The sequence below is a fragment of the Petaurus breviceps genome, unplaced genomic scaffold, assembly GCF_028583685.1.
Source record: "Petaurus breviceps papuanus isolate PSGF00001 unplaced genomic scaffold, PetGlider_PUasm1.0 175, whole genome shotgun sequence".
Classification (NCBI taxonomy): domain Eukaryota; kingdom Metazoa; phylum Chordata; class Mammalia; order Diprotodontia; family Petauridae; genus Petaurus; species Petaurus breviceps.
Window position 1 is genome coordinate 2476217 of NW_027185764.1, and position 21149 is coordinate 2497365.

Below are 21149 nucleotides of genomic sequence, written 5' to 3' on the forward strand. Positions count from 1 at the left end.
CTCTCTCTCTCTTCCCCTCTTTTTTCCCCTTCCTCCCTCCCTCCAGGGATTCTTTCGAAGGAGCCAGCAGAACAATGCTTCTTACTCCTGCCCAAGGCAGAGAAACTGTTTAATTGACAGAACGAACAGAAACCGGTGCCAACATTGCCGGCTGCAGAAGTGTCTTGCCCTAGGAATGTCTCGAGATGGTAAAGAGTTAACATCTTGCTCTCCTATTTAAGCTCTTTCAAATGGCTGCTGCTTTGCTGGAGCCAATTTAAACCCCTTGTTACAGTTTCCAGAGGGTGGGAATATGGAAGAAGAGAGAGGAGGAAAAAAAGACCATTCTGATAGCATATTAACTGGAAATAGAGAAGTTGGGGGGAGGAGGGGTGAAGGGGAACAACACATATATCCTAGGGTGTTTGGTGAGAAAGTAACAAGCTGGACAGGTGCGCTGTTCACACTGAAGATAGAGGAAGCAAAATGCTTTTTTTTTTTTTTTAAGGTTTTGCAAACACAGGGAGCTGAAGGGATCGGATAAGTGACACGCCTAACCTGCGGCCCACCTGCTAGTTAGGTGTGAGTTCAACTAATAGGCCTGATAGATTTCTGCTTGTAAGAAAGCAGGGTTCAGGAGCTCTCATATACGATCAGGTCTAGCTAGCAAATGATTTGCTCTTATCCTAAAACCCATCTTCCAGCTCACAATCAACCGTTAGCAAAGACCCAGTTGGCTAGTATCAGTGTGTTTTAGGAGAGCTGTTTAGGACAATTTGCCCCAGGATCTAACACAATAGGGACCCTTTCCCCACAGCTACCATCTAAGTTCCTCAACTACAAACTTCATGGACAAAGCCACATTTTCTCCCCCCACTAATTCCTGAATAAAGGTAAGAAGGAAGTGATATTTTGAGCAAGGGAAGGGGGAAAGGGAAGGAGGAGAAGCCATTTGGGCTTTTCCAGAATATTGCAGGGAATCTTGGGATCCCAACAAACACGGAAATGAAATTTCTCCCCGATGCTATTTCCCATATGATTTGAGCAGGCCACTTAACCTTTCTGGGCCTCAGTTTCCTTACAGGTAGATAAGGAATTGACCTAAATAAATTCTTAGGTCCCCTCTAGGTCTTGCCCTATGACCTATGACCCTATGACTCTATGACCCCTATGATCAGATTGATCTTTTTAACAATCTGAGGTTCTGGTCACACTCTGCTGCAGTTCTGAGCAATAAACTGTTGTTTAAAAAAAAGGTGATTCTGTATTCATATTCCAAAGTCATGATAATTGTCATTCATTTACTCTTAGCACATGTTGAGGTCCACTGGAGCTAGTGTGTGGTATGGGTTTAAGTACCTGGATAAATTCAGCTTGACACATAACTTGACAGCTAACATATAAAATACTTGGTCCTCAGCCTGCCTTCCCTAAACAGGAAACTCCTTCCTGGAGTATCATTTGAATCGGCAGCTCCCTTTGTCCCAGTGACATCCACCCCACACTCTTCCCCAGGGAATCTGCCTTGCTTCAGCTAAGGGAATCAAGGAAATGCCTTTTGATTTACAAATATGTAAAGGAGCAAAGAATGTAGGCATCTTCTAACCAGCCATGTTTTGTCCCACCCGTGCTATCTTCATAGAGAGTTGCTCCCAGGGATTGCGTTTCTAGAAAGTAAATCATCTCACCAGAGACTTCCATGTGACATGATCTGCCCCATGCTTTTAAGAAGATCCAGAAAAAGAGGAAAAAGAGAATTTTGCCAATGACTAAAAATAGTATTCACTGGACTTGGTTTAGAGGGATTACACATGAATTTGAATTGTGAGTTATGTAACTCATTTCCACCATGTGAGGGCAGCACATTAATTGACAGCAGATTGAAAGCCTCATTTATAAATGAGGAGTGAGCCCTGAAAAATGGTGATGATGATGATGATGTTTCCATAGTGCCTTAAGATTTACAAAGCACTTTACAAGCAGCTCGTTTTATCTTCACAATAACTCTGGGAGGTCAGGGCAATTATCCTCATTTTACAGATGAAGAAAATGAGGCCAAAAAAGAAAGGGAGGCAGGAAGGAAAGAAACATTTATTAAATGCCTACTATGTGCCAGGACCTGTGCTAAGTACTTTACAAATACTATCTTCACAACAGCTTGTCAAAGTAGATGCTATTATTAGCCTCATTTTATAGTTGAGGACATTGAGGTAGACAGATTAAGGGACTTGCGGGGGTCACACAGCTAGTAAGTGTCTGTGGTCAGATTAGATCTCAGGTTTTCTTGACTCCAATATTTGTTTCTAGTATGGAAAGAAAGAAAGAAAACATTCTCTTCTCACTATCAGGATTTGTGATGCTGAATGACATCATGGGGAAGAAAGTGTTACTGTCCAACAGGATTCAGGCCAGGAGTCAATAGGGATCTAATTCGACCCACAAAGGAGAGAAGGCTCCTCAACTACCCTGGTGTAAGAGGGTTCTGGGGACTATATAATAGTGGAACAGCATTCTCAAAGGAGGAAGGACTAACCTACATTAAATAAGCCTCTGAGAAATAGAAACACTGATGTCTAAGGACCCTAAAAACCTAAGGATGATGATAAGTGGCCAGACCATGGGTCAGGCAACCATCCTGAATGACTTCCCAAATACCCCCTGCACATGAGTACATGCCAAACAAGTGATGAGGAAGAGAGGGCAAAGGGAGAACAGATGTAATTCTTTCTTTGAAGTGAAAAGTCTCTTCTTTGTATCATATGGAGGAGGTTTGATTTTTTTCAAGCTTTTAGGTGGCCCAAAATAGTGTGTCTTGGACTGGTTGAGTAAGCATTCCCAAAGTACTTTAAAGGCCTTAATAGTGACCAGACTAAGACTGCTCAATCTAATTGATTCAATAAGAATTTAGTATATGCCAGGCACTGTGTTCAGCTCTGGGAATTCAAAAACAGAAATGAATTGAGACTCTGCTGGGGAGAAACATGTGGTAAGGAAGGTCAATGAACAATCTACACAATACAAATTGCAAAGTGATTTGGGGGGAGCTGAGGAGGCAGTGAGACAACTGGGGGGGGAGTGAAAGAGGGGATCAAGAAAGGCCTTGTTTAGAAGGTGACATGAACCAAGCCTTGAGTGGAGCAAGGATTCCAAGAGGCAGATGCCAGGAAGGAGAGAATTCCAGGTTGGGGGGGAGGGGGGTCCTTCTTGTATGCAGGAACAGAGATAAGAGATGGTGATGAAAGTGCAATTACTCCATTTTGGCTAGGATGGCCAGTGTTGGAGAGCTGTATAAAATTAGCATAGGTATAGAAGGATTGACTGGAATCAGATTGCAAATGTATTTAAATGCCAAACAGAAGAGTTTGAGATTCATCTGAGAAGCACTGGGAAACCCATGCTGTTGGGGAATAACATGCTCACACCTATACTGGGGGAAATTAATTTACCAGATCTGTGGGAAGTTTGATTCATTCTGACAATTGTTCAAGGTGTTTGGCTGCCCCACCTGGCCATAGGAAGTTTCCCTTGACTATGGTTGCCCATTCAAGCATTTTAAATTTCTAGGCAGGGGTGGGAAACCTGAAGCCTTAAGGCCATGTGTGGCCTTCTAGATCCTTAGACAAAAGACTGCACTTAAGGATCTAGAAAACCACATGTAGCCTCAAGGCCTCAGGTTTTCCCCCCTATATGATGTCCTTTGTAATTGCTGATGAGACTTCTATAATTCCCCCAGAGTAATTATCACCATTCCTAAAATTAGTTATGGCAGCTAGGCAGTAAAATAAATAGAGTAATGAGCTTGGAATCAGGAAGATGAGTCTTCCTGAGTCCCAAATCTGGTTTTAGATACTTACTAACTGTGTGACCCTGGGCAAGTCACTTAACCCTGTTTGCTTCAGTTTCCTCATACGTAAGATGAGCTGGACCAGGAAATGGCAAACTGTTCCAGTATCTTTGCCAAGAAACCTCAAATGAGGCCACAAAGATTCAGAAACAGTTGAAAATGACTAAACAATGGCAAGAAATTATTTATAAGCTAACAGAATCATAGACCTAGTGCTAGAAGGAAAATTCAGAGACCATCCACTTCAGTCTCCTAGGGAACAGGCAGGTTAAGTGACTTTTATAAAGTTCACATGATGCATGGGAAACAGTGCTAGATTTGGAGTCATATTGTAGTACTGTCCCTTGATTAATGCGAGCAAGACCCAAGTAATAATTTTAGAATGGACCCTTTATTAAAAGGCCATGTTGGCTGATCAGGCCACATGGCAGACTGAGCCCGCACCACCCCATGTCCCAGGTACAGCAATAGCAGTAGCAGCCAGCAACAGCTCCAATCTGGGGCAGAACCTCAGCTTATAAAGGGGGCCTTACGTAAGCAGTGATTGGTCAGTACACACCTTGAAATTCCCTCACCTGACCCAGAAGCCCACCCACTTCTATGCAAGTGAGCTGACTGGGGGAAAGGGTGGAGACCCAGTGGGGGAGAGCGGAGCTGACCTGGCAGTCTGGGAAAAACAGGCACAACAATATATGCTGGGATCAAAATCTGGTTCTATCATGTTGAACAAGTCATATTATATCTTTAGGAGTGGTATACTCCTCTATAAAATACAAGGTTTGGACTAGAGGTCTTCTAAATTGTCTTCCATTGCTAAATCTAAGATCCTATAAACAGCAGCTACCATGAAGTGGGGACTGCTGGTCATCTAGCAAATTGATAACAATCTAGCCTGGAGGTGGCTAGGTGGCACAGTGAATAGAGCACCGGCCCTGTAGTCAGGAGGACTTGAGTTCAAATTCGGCCTCAGACACTTAACACAAGTGACCTTGGGCAAGTCACTTAACCCCAATTGCTCCTCCAAAAAAAGAAAGCAAAAAAAAAAAAAATCTAGCTTGACCTAAGCTGGAAATCAAGATTGTGTGTATAGTAAATGAACATCAAATTCTCCAACAACACTATTGTATTTAATCTTACCTGAGCTCTTTTCATCCCTATAAAGTTCAGTCTCTTTGTTGAAGGACTCTCTCCTTGTAGATTTCTTTAAGTTTAATCATTATCATTCCCTAATGAACTTCTACAGCTTGAAATGTAAATAAAATAAAATATTACCTTATCCTTATCCAAAATTTAGATGTATTTGCACAAAAGTGTTATGTGCAAAACATCTTACAGTGACCTGGTCTGTGACTAAAAGAAACATATGTAACCATAGGTCATTATTCTGATTTAGAGGGCCAATCAATATGCTTTTCCTCCATCTCTGTTGCCTATAGCTGTTACTTTCTCAAATCCTTCAGAAAGTCAGATCCCCCCACAGAAGATTGAGGATGTAGTTAATATTTCATCAAGAATTTTCAGAACATTCTGGTTCATTACACCAGCCCAGAAATGCCATCCTTGGTCAGCGACAAAGTCTATATAATTAAATACCTAATTGCACACCTCAAGCCAGTTGACGTGTTTGTGCATGGTAGTCATTATGATTCATTTCAAAACAATCTATTTACAATGCTAGCTCTACATTTGCCATAAATTGAATGATTAATTAATTGACTGATAAATTTGACTCTGGAATCATTCTGAGTTTCCTTTGTATTAAAGTTTATCAAAGTTTTCTTTCTAAGTCAGCTACAGGAAATATTAATCCATTCTGACAACATATATCAAATGAAAAAGAAAAATTGCTGTAAACAGTAAGTGGAAAGTGACATAAGGCAATCTTTAACAATTTAAATTTAGTCAGATTAAACTCATTTAACCATATAATGCACTACTAATAAGCATTCATTCAGATTACGAATACCAGTAATATATGTTGTTGTTCAGTCATTTTCAGTAATGTCTGACTTTTCATGACCTCATTTAGGGTTTTCTTGGCAGATTCTTAAGTGGCCTGCCATTTCCTTCTCTAGCTCATTTACAGATAAGGAACTGAGGCAAACTGGGTTAAGTGACTTGCCCAAGGTCACACAGCTAGTAAGTGTCTGAGACCAGATTTGGATGCAGGAAGATGAATCTTTCTCACTGCAGTCCTGGAACTCTGTCTACTGTGCCACCTGGCTGCCGCATCAATAATATTATCCTCGGGCAAATCCAGAAACTCCAGTTTGACTTTGGATCCTACAACAAAATGTAATAATTTATTTAGGATCATAGGTTTAGAATTGTGGGGGACATTCAAAATCATCTAGCTGAAACTTCTTCATTTTGCAGATGAGAAAACTAAGACCCAGAAAGGTGAAGTTGTTTGCCCAAGGCCACATATGTGATAAAAGATAGAATGTGTCTGAACCCAGTTCCTCTGATGACATAGCCAGGATTCTTACCTACACACCACTGTTGTGCAGGTAGAAAAGGTTATAAGGAAAGATCACCATAAAAGAGCAAAGTAAAGACTACCATAAAAAAGTCCAGTTTTCATATTAACAACAATACCTGACATAAAGGGTTATGTAGCTTATAAAGCATTCATTACTCATCATCCCCGTTGGTCCTCACAATAGCTGTTTGAGGCAAACAATCAAATATTATTATCTCCTTTATACAGATGTAGAGACTGAGGCTCAGAGAGCTTAAGAAATGTTTAAAGGTCACGAGAGTCAGCAAATGACAAAGCTAGAACTTAAACCTAGGTCTACTAATGTCAAATTTAGTGCTTTTTCAAAAAAGCTGAGTATATCTTAAGCATTCACCTTGTATATAGTGCTATGCTAAGTTTTTGGAAGGCTTCCGGTATTCCCCCTGTACATGTCTAGATGTGATTAATAGACAGTGTAAATTAGAATTTAAGATGGTCCCCATTTTAAATGTGTGCTGTTCTGATTAAGCAGAAGGCAGTAAGAAGATGTACATGTTCTAAAGGTTAACAGAATTTTTTGAGCAGGCACCTACTATGTGCCAAGCACTGTGCTTCACTTTAATCTAATTCACAAGCAAGTCAAGACAGCATCCTGTAATGTCACTGGTCCTCTTAAAAAAGGATGGACAAAAACAACAGTTTATTGATACAGATACAAAGACAAAAAAACAAATGGTCCCTACTCTCTATTCCATCACAAACAGGGAACTTCTCCTAGGGATTAAGCTTTGGTACAGAGGTTTATGGGTTTAATTGATTGATTTACAAGTAATACTGAGGGAGGGACTAGTCATAGAAAAAGTAGATTGATCGGTTTTTTCAACAACAATAAACATCCAATTTAATGGAGTAGTGCAGAGCATTAGGCTTCAAGTTGAGATGATCTAGATTCAAATCCTATCTCAGACATTTACTGGCTATATGACCGAGAAGGCAAGTAGTTGACCCACCTCTCTCAGTCTTAGTTTCTTCATCTGTAAAATGAGGATTAATAAAACTTAATAGTATTTAACTTTCAAGGTTGTTATAAGAATAAAATGAGAGGGGGGAATATGGAGGGAGAGGGGGGAAGAGAAAGGGATGAGGGAAGAGAAAGAGTTATAAGGAAGGAAGGAAGGAAGGAAGGAAGGAAGGAAGGAAGGAAGGAAGGAAGGAAGGAAAAGAATGAGGGAGAGGGACAAAAACAGAAATAGACAGAGACATAAAATTCTTAGCACTTGTACTCTATCTGAAGCAGATAAAGATGGAGACAGACTTGACGTGTGATTTCACTGGTACAGGGAAGTCCCACACGAGGAAACTCTCTCCCTTTCCTTCTCTGTAATTAATGACCTTAAGAGTTTCCCAGGATATTGAGAAATCAACTGACTTGCTAAGGATCACATAGACATCACGTGTAAGAGTCAAGACATGAGCGCAATTCTTCCCTGGCTCCAAAGCCAATTCTCTGGCCCCCTATGCCATGCTGCTTTTCAGGATACAGACTTCTAATCCCAAATATGCAGGAGATGACTTCAAACTGAGCTTTTGGCAATACTTCTATTTCAATTGGTATATTCCTAGACTTACTAAAAAGCCTCTTAGAATAGATAATGCCTTTCTAGAAGTATTTGTGGATACAAGCAGTCTTTTTAGAACTTTTTTTTTAAATAAACATATAGCATAGTAGGGTAGAAAGAGGCTTAGACCAGAAATCAGGAGACCTAAGCCCCAGCCAATCAATGGATATTTTTGAATTACTTGCTGTGAGCCAGGCTCTGAGCTAAGCACTTGGGGATACTCAAACACCCTCCATCCATGCAACTTTAAACCTGTCTCTGAAGTAAACTGCTGGGCTTCAGTTTCCTCCTCCATCAAGTAAAGGGGTTAGATTAGATTACCTATAGACATATTTTGGAACTCATTGCATGACATGAAAGACACTGCAAAGGATCACCATGGCATGCCTGCATCAAAGAAGGTGCTGAACTATATAAGCAAAGCCCAATTTCAGTAGCTCAAAAGGAATGTGAGATGTGCAAATTTAGAGACGTCTCCACTCCAAATGTTCATGTGGACAATTTGTGCCTGACCTATGGTAGAGTCTTTCAAGGTTGTATTGCTCTGATCAGCCATAGTCAGACCCACCGTACCTTGACTCTAACATGTCATTTTGGTCTTCTTCAAGAACAAAGGACACCAACCAACCAACCAACGTAAGAATCCTCATTCTAATATTCTATAACTGGTTTTCTTGAATATGAATATGAGGGCAAAGATCAAACAAAAACGCTTCTGCACCCAGGTTCTATATCAGTGCTTGAACAGATTACCAAAATTAATGTGACAAATAAGGGCATTCTCTCCACAGCGATTTCACATTTTCTAGTGATATGCATCATTGTTAATGCCCTTCCATCAATCATGTAAAGGCAGGAAAGATCACAGGATTTGGAATAGGAATCATGACTCAAATCCTGACTCTGCCATGAATTTAGACAAATCATCCCATTCCTCTTATGTAAGAAGGGACCATAAAATTTACCCTGATAGTGTTACATGATTATTCCAATGAAAACACTTTGTAGATGTTAGGATGCTCTGTAAATAGACATTCATAGGATCATAAATGCAGAACTGGAAGGAACTTGGATGTTATTGAGTAGAACCACCCCCCCTCCATTTTGTAGGTGATGAAACTGAGGCCCAGAGAGGTTAAGTTGCCTAAGGTCACACAGCTGCTAAGTGTCTAAGAATTCAAACCTAGGTCGTCTGTCTCAAAATCCCCAGACTTTTTCCACTTCACCAAAAGAAAACTTACCCAAGAAACTAAGGATTCTCCTCTAGCTCTTTTAATACTTCCTCAATATCAGTGCTAAACTCCAGAGGTCCATTTGTTATCTCTGATTCTCACTTCATGACAAACTCACCCCCTTTTCCAGGCCTGCTTTTTATTAATGTCTTTTTAAACCACTTCCTCTGATACAATCCATCATTGGTTAAAAAAAAATACTACCTTCCTAATTTCACCTACACTGACATTCTTTTATTCTAATTTAGAATGCACCATAGGACGATCAATTTAAAGGTGAAAGAAACTTCAAAATACCATCCACACCAATTCCCTCATTTTCTGGAAAAGAAAATGGAGGCCTAGAAAGGTTCATGGGATTGTACAAGGTCACACTGATAATAAGTGGTATGTGCAGAATTCCAACCCAGGTCCTCTTACTTTTCAGAAACCATTAAGTGCAACCCTTGCCTGAGCAAAAAATCCCCTCTATAATATCTCTCACAAGAAATCATCTAGCTTCCACCTAGGAGACTTCCAATGATTGGGAGCTCATTACCTATTTAGGCAGCAGCCCATTCCTCTTTGGGGCAACAAAGGTTGTTGGAAGCTTAAGAGTAAGGTGCTTGAATGCTTCCTCTTCTTGTAACAATAAGGGAACCTGGATGTTTTTGTTCTGAAGACTTAAGCAGACTGTGCTACTCTATACTCCACTCCCACATCTCAGCATTCCAGGAAACAAAAGTGGGGGGAGAGAGAAGATATTGTAAAAAAAACAAAAACCAACCCTGCTCAGTAGAGATCCTCTGCATTATAATTAACATCATCTTCTCCATCCCTATTCTTATTTTAAACTAAACATTAAATAATGTCCAAGATATTGGTAGGCATTTGAAGTCTTGTAGTAAGATGTACATTACATGGTCCCTGATCTCAAGGAACTCATGCAGTCTGAGAGAGCAGACGACACAAGTAGAAAAACATCTCACTACCAATAATGGCTTGAAAGGCTTAACCCCAAAGGTACATGAACAAGGCCTTCAAAGGGAAATGACTCTTCTTTGGTTAGCCCATGGGCCTTCTTCCTCCTTTCTCCTTGGAATACCTAGGAATACTGCTTAAAGAGGATAGGGGAAAAGAAAAAAGAAAGAAAGAAAGAAAGAAAAGAGATTTCCTAATGCAAGTTTTTGGTGGCTATTGACTGTGTCCCCAATTCAGGTATGGTTTGTATCACAGGATAAAGAACTTAGATCTGCAAAAGATCTCTGAAATCATCTAATCCACTTCTCCTCCATCATTTTACAGATGATGAAATTGAGGCCCAGATAGGTTAGGTGACTTGCCCCAGACCATACAATAAGCTGTGTGTCTGAGGCAGGATTTAAACCAAGGTAGACCTAATTCTAACCACTACCCCAGTCTATGATTTCTGTGGTCCCTTCCAGCCCAGAGTGAAATTTCATGCTAATTCAATTCACTAAACTTATTTTTCCCCTGACTGCTAGAGAAACCTAAAGACAAGATAGATAGATAGATAGATAGATAGATAGATAGATAGATAGATAGATAGATAGATAGATAGATAGATGATAGATAGAGAGGTAGATAGATAGATAGACAGACAGACAGACAGATAGGTAGACAGGTAGACAGATAGGTAGATATAGATATATACATATATAGAGATATATATTTCATGCTACATAGGTGTATAAATGTAAAGTCTCCTTTATGTAATGGTTTGTTATTGCAGGGGGGGATGAAAAGGGTAAAGAAACATACAGAGATGGAGAGACTTGGAATGTGCCAATGATAAGGACCTAGGGTTTACACAAGCACAAACTATCCTACAGAATTTAGTAATCCTATGGTATATAGTCCAGATTTGGGTATAGCACATAAATCATTCTTGCTAGTTTGTGTCTTTTTAGGAATTTGACTTTCATGTATTTTTTTCTCTTAAGTCAAAAGAAAAAAAATATTTCATAAACTAACAGAGACCAGAAATTTATACATCTATGATTTTTCTCTCCTCCTTTCTTATCTTTCAAAATACCATTCCTTCTATACAGGACAGCACTAGGCTCTCTGTCAATCCAGAATGGTGGCCCAAAATCATTTGCTAGTGAAGACACTCCTCAATACTTAGCCAATGCAGCTGAGTGGTTGGTGCATTTGTTTGCAGTAAGGAACCTTAAGTGCTAAAGTAACAGCTGCTTGTCGTCACTTAGGACCCCGGGATTAATTCAACTCAACAAGCATTTATTATGTGCCTGCTACAAGTCAGGCACTATGCTAAAGAGTAGGGGTGCAAAGACAAAAATTAAATAGGCCTAACCCTCAAGGGGTTACATTCTACAGCAAGGAAACAACTTATTAAGTAAACGAGACAGACAGACAGAGAGTGACAGGGAGAAGGAGAACAGACCAATTTGGGAGGGTGGCACTAGTAACACGGGACATCAGGATAGGCCTAAGGCAGGAAGTGACATGTGAGCTGAGCCTTGAAGGAAGTTACAAGGTGGAGGGAGGGAGGAAATCTATTGTAGCAAAGGCTCACAGAGGGGAGATGGAATGTCATGTCTGAAGAGATGAGAACAGAAAACATTGTATCTTGTTTTCTGCTTTTCCCAACTCAGCTGTCAAATTTGGGAGGATGTCCAAGAAGCAGAGGGACAGCCTGTACGCCGAAGTGCAAAAACATCAGCAACGGCTTCAGGAACAGCGGCAGCAACAGAATGGGGAGGCAGAGGCCCTTGCCAGGGTCTACAGCAGCAGCATCAGCAATGGCCTGAACAACTTGAACAACGAGACAGGTGGCACCTATTCCAATGGGCACGTCATTGACCTGCCAAAGTCCGAGGGTTACTATAACGTGGATTCGGGCCAGCCATCCCCAGATCAGTCAGGACTGGATATGACTGGAATCAAACAGATAAAGCAAGAACCTATCTATGACCTCACTTCTGTACCCAACTTGTTTACCTATAGCTCTTTCAACAATGGGCAATTAGCACCAGGGATAACCATGACTGAAATAGGTAAGTGAACTGTTCACCTTTTCAAACACTTCTTAGAAGTTCAACCTACCAACAGTCTCGGCCATTTCCAATGTGAACACTTCCCTAAGTCTGTCTGATTTGGATCATTTAAGTTGAATCAAGCAGGGATTCTACTCTTATTTCAGTAAATCTCTGATCTCCCCTGATCCTGCTCCCCCCCCAAAAAAAAAAGATTATTTTATCAAGGAAAGAAAAGAAATGAGGAAATGCTATTAATGAGGAGGGCTGCATTTGCTTTACAATGCTACGAACCTTTGGAGGATAAATAATGTATGCATAATACAAGTGAACCCAACAAATGTTTATTAAGCACCTGATGCACATGCCAGACACTGCATTACATTCTGGGCATACAAAGACAAAAATAAAACTGTGCTTGACTTGAAGACGCCTACACTCTGCTTACTGGAAGTTCTAAGTAGTGCTAGAGATCGCTAGTAGCATGTGGACAGTAATGAAGACTTGGGGTCTATTCTCAGTCCTGCAACCTTGAGCAAGCAGCTTAAGCTCTGTGGGCCTTGGTATTATCTGTTCAGTGATCTCTTTGGTCCCTTACACATCGAAGATTCTAGTCATTCAACATTCTGTGCCGGACTTTGAGTAGAAAGAGTTTGGGCTTATTTGTTTTTTATTTTAAACATAGTCTGATAGTTGACATGGTTCAATTCTGAGTTACTGACAATTATTTGGGCAGCTAGCTAGCTCATCAGATAGAGAGCAGCAGGCCTGGAGTCTGCTAGACTGAAGTTCAAATCCAGCCTCAAACACTTCCTAACTGTATGACCCTGGGCAAATCGCTTAATCTCTGTTTGCCTCAGTTTTCACAGTTCCTGGCACATAGCAAGTGTTGATATAAATGTGAGCTATTATAATTTAGGTCACTTTTAGTATAGGTCATAGTGGCAGAATATAGAACCTCTCAGAAAGGACTTATTTAAGTGAGTCCTGTAATAGGTCAGATTATGAGGTAAATGAAAGATCATTTTTTCTTTTCTTCTCTTCCTCTAGTTTTAGCACCCATTCCCTGTAGCCAACAAGACCTTCCCTACTGTGTGGTGTCCCCAGTCCACATTCTCTGAATTTCTTGATCCCTGTTTCCATGACCCCCATCCTCTCTGCATCAAAATAGCTATTCTGTGTTCCATTTCATAGGGACCCTGCCAGGTAATAGAATAGCTAACCTCATAAAGTAACTGAAACTAAAACTTCAGGGAAAGACTGTGGTTTAATATATGACCCCATCTAGATAAGTATTTGATTTTAACAGTGGTCTCTTCTGCACTTTACTCCAAAGGTGTGGTTCATATGGGAATTTCAGGCACCATGGACAGCTTGAGGGAGAGATATTTTTGGTCACTGAAACCTTTTAGGGCCCTCAAATCACAACATGTAGGCTACCACCTACTCTGCTTCTGCCTAGGGCTAGTCCTATAAATAAGACTCCAGGGGAAGTCTGAACAGAGTTTCAGTTCTATAGGCTTTGAACACTTGGTTCTTCTCCCAGATCTTTCAGTGTATGTACTCTCTCTTTCTCACACACACACAGACACTTGGTCCTTGTTGCCATGACCTGTTACTGACTGGTGTGTCATATATATCCTCCCTCTTCCTCCCTCCCCCCTCCCACCATCTGGCTATGGAAGAAGAGGTATATAAATATGAAATTTAAATATTTAATTCCCTCTTACAGAAGCTCAGTATGCTTCAGTGTGTAAAAGGATTATAGGGTACAAACCCACATTAATATTCACAATTATGAAACTATGTAGAAGATAAACCTCTTTAAAACCTTGGTCCCTTCATGAGGTGAATGGAACAGCACACTCAGTAGAATTTAAGCTCCTTGAGGGAAGATACTTTTTGCATTTTATCTTGGCATTTCATCTCGGCACCTGGTGCATTGCTAATTTAGTAGGTATTTAATTTAAATAAATAAATTTAATAAATAATATTGGATTTGGGGGAACTCTTCCAGGTAAACAATGACAATAGTTCTTTCTCTGATATGGAAAAGTTCTTCCCCTAATAGGAGAAGAAAAAGTATTAGTTTTCATTCTTACATGATAGCTAAAGACTTGATCCAGTTATTTGAGAAATACATTTGGAAAATGTGTTAAGATGCTACTTAAAGAAGTTTGTGTGGATAGCCTCTCCTCTGGCCCCATTCTCTCAAGGAGAAATTCTCCCAAGATATCAGGAACCAAGCATTCACTGTTTCTCAGTTCTAGTAGCACCCTGGATTTCTATCACAGACTAGCAGTCAAAATGAAACCAGCTTTTAACGGATTTATTTAAAGGCATATGGAACCTTTAAAGCTCTTCTCATATGGACTAAAATTCAAAGTTTCTCTTATCTGAGGAGCTGGGGTGCTATTAAACTGACCCACCCTTGACCTCTCACAAGCTCTATGTGACTCTACCAAAACACCCCACCGCCCCTCTTTGTAAATGTTTACTTCTGTAGAACTGTAACGCCATCTAGTGGGCACGTCAACTCCTGTCTGATGAAGCTATCCTCTGAGAGGTTCAGTCCTTACTAATCCTTGTCAAATGAAAGGAAATGCATCAATGGTCTTCCTAGTTTGCCATATATTCTAGCATTAGAGTAAAAAGATCCTTAGTGTGAACATTCTGATCTCCTTATTTCACACTCTTCCCCCCAGGTTTACTGTCTTGAGTGCCCTGTGGCGCTCTCCAAGGTGCCACAGTGGCTTACATTCCAGAGTTATCAGTCTGCCTATCTGATGTGTCTGGCTAGTAGTGTGTCTGCACACACTTGGGTCTAACTAGCTGACTGTCAAAAAAAAGGAGGGGGGGAGGCGGATTTAAAAGTCACAGAAGTGAATCTGAATTAAACTGTGTTCTGACTATATTAATTCTATATTACAATATAGGGTCTTTCACTGTACCATACTACTATATAATATTCCCTGCCTTATAATGTCATACCAGACTATAAACAAAGATTCTTTCTAATTAAACTTTTAACCTTCAGAAGGTCTGCTTTGTTTCTTCTGGGTTCCAAAGTCACTAACAAGGGAAGATCGAAGCAAGTCATTGTTTTTATATTTAGTACATTTGAAATCATAAAAACAGTGTTGCTTTTTTCTAGTGGTTCAGGTCAATCCCTCATAGAAAAATCTATCATTTTGAATATAAGTAATAACTTAAATTTTCTTTTAAAAGCCAAAACATAGATTTACCAGAAATTCCAAAGTGATACCATTGTCAATTATTTAGGTAATAAGAAAAGTTAGGTAAGTACTGAAGAATACAGCTGAGAATATAGATTATAGACCAAGAATCCATCTAAAAGATGTGCCTAGGGAGTGAATGAGAGTATACTGCACACCTTCCAGAGAGATTTATTTGTGGAACAAATGAAAGTAGTGATGTGGCAACATTAAACATCTTAAAAAAAAATAATCCTTTCAGAAATTGTAACCTAGTGACTTGTAGTATTGACTCGGTGGGGGGATAAAATTAAGAAGGGCAAAGAAAGTCCACAAAATACCACTTATCTTGGAGCTGTCAACTAAGCTTACTTAAAATGTGAAAATATTGGGTGTGATGCATGTATAGGAAAAGTATAGAGACGGACTGTGGTTGGATTAGGGAGCATAAGATAGCCAGGAGGGAAAAAAAACTCATAAATACTATGGTTTAGTAAGAAAAGCACTTGGTCTTGGAATCAGACCACCTTGCTTTGAATCTCACCTCTACCATACAACTTTAGGCAAATTGCTGAATCACTCTGAACCTCAGTTTCCTTTTCCATAAAATGGGCATACCCTGACTCAAAAGGTTAAGTGGAAAGTGCTGATAAAATTGCAGTACACTAGAGAAATGTTGGTTGCCATTGTTGATGTAAATTTTTAAAATGACAGAAAATGGAAAGTGAACTTGTCTCAATTCCCAAGCTCATTTATAAATAAATATTTATTAGTACCCGCTACATATGAGGCTCTGTGCTAGGCAATGGAGAGATAAAGGTAGATATGCCCCAACTTCGGCTCTGAAGGACTGTATATCTAAAGAGATGAAAGACAGTTAGGAAATAGCTATGGTACGAGGCAGAATGAGATAAGTGCAAAGGAGAGGTTCAGACAAAGTACAATGAGAAACCTGAGCAGGAAGAGATCGTTTTCAACTCTAGGATGAAGAAGGAAAAGAGAGAGGTCATAGAAGGGCTCATGGAAGAGTTAGCTTCTAAATTGGGCCTTACATCAAGGGAATGTCTCTAACAGATAGAGGTGAGGTACGGGGGAGTGGGAGGCTGCTCAAGGCTTAGAAGACAGTGGAGAAGAGTAGAGGCAGCATGAGAATAGAGAAAAGAGATTACCTCTTACACCAAAGCGGAAGAAGCATGACCCTCTCAAGGATTTACTGGTACAATAGGATGGTACCACAGTGGCAAGATTGCCAGGCCTAGCATCAGAAAGACCTGAATGAAAATCCAACCTCAGACACTTTACTAGCTGTGTGACCCTGGGCAAGTCCCTTAACCCTGTTTGCCTTAGTTTCTTATCTATAAAATGAGCTGGAAAAGGAAATGGCAAACCACTTCAGTATCTTTGCCAAGAAAGTCTCAAATGGGGTCACAAAGAGTCAGAAACAACTGAAAAATGACTGAGCAAGAATGAATGTCTCTGAATAAAGGTATTTCATCCAGGATGAAAGATAACTGAGACTCTATCTACAAGACTGCACAATAACCCAATAAATTCATTAAGCCACCAGATAATTCAGTGGAACAAAAAGGTCAAGTTGTCTTATTAACTTTGATAGCTTGTTCCAACATGCACAGCCTGAATCTGGGTATTCTAGCCTTAATTCTCTTTTGCAGATGTCAGCTAATAAGCATTACTCCTTTAATAATGTTTATGCCCTCTTCATTTTAAAGTACTGTATAAACATGAGCTTTTATCAATTTCCTTAGAGTATTATAGATCTAAAGCTGGAAAGGACTTCAAGAGGTGTCTAGTCCAACCCTTTCATTTTCTAAGTGAGTAAACTGAAGCTCAGGGAGGTTAACTAATTTGCCCAAAGCCACACAGGTAATAAGCCTAAGAAACAAGATTTGACACAATTCCTTTGACTCCAGAGCCACCACTATGTTTTTCCTTTTTTTTTTTCATGTTTAGCACAGAGTTCTGACCATCTAAAATATAAATAAACCTCATTTTTAAAAAATTCCTTACACTGAAGAATTAGTATTTATAGTTACAGGAGACTGCAACAGGGAAGATCTCGGCCAACAAATGATTTGTTTTCAAAATGCACTACTTTTGTCTATAAAGGAGATTTGAAGATGTTATCACTCTGCCTTTTCAGCTTTCAAAAATGCATACATCTTAAACATGGTGAAAATACCCTTTCCTTAGAATTCCAAGTCCTATACAGTTTAAGAAAACCAGTGACATTTGCTTTTATTAATTAATATGAACTTCATCATTGCTGAAAGATAACTTCATTGGATACTTGTACTTTAAAAGGGTCAGATTTTCTCATTATGTATTTCCTTTGTACCCTGTTGTTCATAGTTAACAGGGCTCAAATTGAGTGGGATCTGCCAAAGGTCTTTTCAGGGAATAATAAATTGGAGAACACTTCTTAGTTAGCTAGGGAAGAGGGTAATTCAACTTTCTTTGTTGTATCATGCCCTGAAGGGAAGATACTTTATGAAAGAATTCACTCTAAGGGGGCTAGCACAAGCCCCAGGCATTTCTGACAGTAGTCTCTTCCTTATCAACCCCACTACCTTGGCTGGTGGTGTTCAGTCAGTCAATAAGCATTTATTAAGCAACTACTATATACCAGGCACTGTGCTAAACACTGAGGATACAAATATTGACAAAAAACAGCTTTAAGGGGAGGCCAGGTGGCGCAGTGAATAGAGCACCAGCCCTGGAGTCAGGAGGACCTGAGTTCAAATCCAGCCTCAGACACTTAACACCTACTAGCCATGTGACTTTGGGCAAGTCATTAATCCCAATTGCCCTGCCTTCCCCTCTCAAAAAAAAAAAAAAAGACAGCTTTAAGGAAAACTTTAGGACCTTATAATCTGATAGGGGAGACAGCAGGAAAACAACTCTATACAAACAAACTCTATGCAGAATAAATTGGAAATAAACAAGAGATGGAAAGCATTAGAATTAAGGGGGTTCTAGAAAGGCTTCCTATAGAACATAGGGTTTTAGCTGAGACATGAAGGAGTCCAAGAAGCTGAGATGAGGAGGGAGATCATTCCAGTCTTGGGTGGACAGCCAGGGAAAGTGCCCTAACTTGGGAATATCTTGTTTGAGCAACAGCAATGGAAAGAGTGCTACTACTACAATATCAGGACAATCCTAGCAATTTTTTACAAGCAATAACATACATGTATGTGTTTATATGTATATAATGTACAAATATGTACGTATATGTGTGTATGTCCATAATGGATTTCAAACAGTATTAAATGAGATAATGAACTTTCCTCATGCCCTGGGATTTACTAGATTAAACAAATGTCCTAAAGAACCTTTTTTTTTTTTAATTTAAGGCAGAAATTGTGTAAAATTGATCTGCTTCAAGTGAAGTTACCCTGGAGACAGAAGATCAAATTGATTTTTAACCCCAAATTCAAAGTCTACCTGAGGATACAGTAACCACTTATCAACGAAAACATAAAGAAATTATTAGGGGCTCCTTGCAGATCGGAATTTTCCTTTTTTACACTCAACTTAAAAAAAATAGTCCTGTCAGATATGAAAGATTTTGCATCAAGGGAGAAGAAAAGGAAATTTCATCAGTTTCTGCCTGTAGCTAACTAAGATGAAGCAGGGGAGTGATGAATATGTGGTGACTACAGAAACAGCTCCCACCAGGCAGCTCCCACTTTCAATAGCCAGGGAAATTAGGGCAGCCCTTAAAGATGTCAGATCCTCAGCATTTAATAATTTTCAGGCATCCCACTGCACTTACACTATCATAATAGCTCCTTCATTCATGAAATCATGGTAGTGACCCACCACCAATAGGGTGAGGGCTTTGAATTGTTTTTGCGGTAGTGTGGATGGATTTGCAAGAACCTATTTACTCTCCACCATTCCCCCCACATGTTGTCTCCTCTAGTAAAATGTAAACTCCTTGAGGGTAAAGACAGTTTCCATTTTGGTTCTGTGTCTCCAATATTTAGCCCAGTGTTTGGCAGATGGTAAGTGCTTAATAAATGATTTTTCATTCATGTAGGACTGCAGAACAGAGGAATACTAACTGATCCACATGAAGACCCATGTCACTATGAGATCAATTAGCACTGCAATTTACTAAAGTGCATAAACACCTCATGCTGCCTAACAATTAATTCAATATTGACATGATAGTGCAAGAAAGACAAGTGTTGTTCCCAAACAGCAGTGATAGCTCACTTCTATGCAAAGTGGATGGAATGCTGGACTTACAAAGAATGATGCTTACTAGGTATGGCTTACTAGCACAGGCAAATGCGTAAGCCTCAATTTCCTCACCTATAAAATGGTGATGAAAAAAGCACCTACCTCACAGGGTTGTTGTAAGCCTAAAATGAGACAAAATATGTAAAATACTTTACAAACTTTAAATTGCTACATAAAAGTCAGTTGCCTTTTACCACGATTATTATTGGATAGTATTTAGGGTTTATTAAAAAATAATAGCTAGGGGCGGCCAGGTAGCACAGCGAGTAAGACCACTGGCTCCAGTGTCGGGATGACCAGGGATCAAATCTGACTTTGACACTTAGCACCACACCCAGAAATAACTGGCCCTGTAACCTTGAACAAGTTACTTAACCCTGTTTACTTTAAAATAATAATAATAATAATAATAATAATAGCTAGTGTTTATATAGACCTTTGTGGTTTGCAAAGCACTTTGCAAAGATCACTTCACTTTATCCTCATGATAACTCTGGGAGGTAGGTGCTCTTATTATACCCATTTTACTGATGAGAAAACTGAGCCTGAAGGAAATTAAATGACTTACCCAGGATCACCCAGATAGTGATCTGTGTGAAGCATCTGAGGCTAGGTTTGATCTGAAGTCTTCTCAACTCCAGGTCCAGCCCTCTATATACTGTGCCATTCAGCTATCTTACAAAACATTTTGTATATGTTGTCTCCATTTAGACTGCTATGTATCTGCTATACAATAATATAATTAAATATAACTCCTATAGTGAGGAGAAAGTAGCTATTGCTTAGATCTGTATCCTATCTAAAGGATTATTTAGGAAACCAGCACTTAGTTCTCAACTCTGTCTTTTTTTTTTTCCTTTGAGAGAGTAGGACACTGAGGAATCTTGGAGTAAGGGAAATCCATTCCTCTATCAAAGGAGTGGATTAAATTAGATCAGAGGTTCTTAACCTTTTTCTGGTCATGAACCCATGCATGATGAAGTCTATGGACCTCTTCTCAAAATAATATTTTTAAATGTAAAAAATAAAAGACACAAGAATTACAAGGAAATTTTAGTGAACTATAGCTATCCTTATTAAAACTATAGTGAACTAGTTATACGTGTAATTATGGTTATATTATTATAATTATCCATATTTTAAAAATTTTACAGACCTAGGTTAAGAATTTCTGGACTAGAGAACATCTAAGGTCAGCTTTAAAATGACATTATTCTACCTTAGTACAGGACCATTCTCAAAACAATGATGATATATTTGTTTTTCTTTTTAATCACCTAAGCATATTTACATAATTGAAAGTAATCAAGTTATTGTTTTTAATTACTTGACTTAACCACTTGAAAATATAGAAATGGCCTCCAAAGAATGTCCCCTGAAATGGATGTCAGAAGTCCATTGAATAAATCTCCATAAGGGGATTGACTTCTATTTAAATGACTCAGTCAATTGACATGTCAAACAAAATCCAAACAGTAAAAATCATTATTAATGATGGCCATGGGCAAATCCCATAATTAGGTTTTGACCATTT

At 39.3% G+C, this 21149-nt stretch overlaps 1 protein-coding gene across 1 annotated transcript in view; it reads left to right on the plus strand.

Annotated features, from left to right (window-relative positions):
* Nucleotides 1-21149, plus strand: part of RORB (RAR related orphan receptor B) — a 260668-nt gene that overhangs the window by 198694 nt on the left and 40825 nt on the right. The window contains exons 3-4 of the mRNA XM_069084605.1: nucleotides 47-188; nucleotides 11754-12155. Coding sequence (XP_068940706.1) covers nucleotides 47-188; nucleotides 11754-12155 — 544 coding nt within the window. The remainder of the gene's footprint in view (nucleotides 1-46; nucleotides 189-11753; nucleotides 12156-21149) is intronic.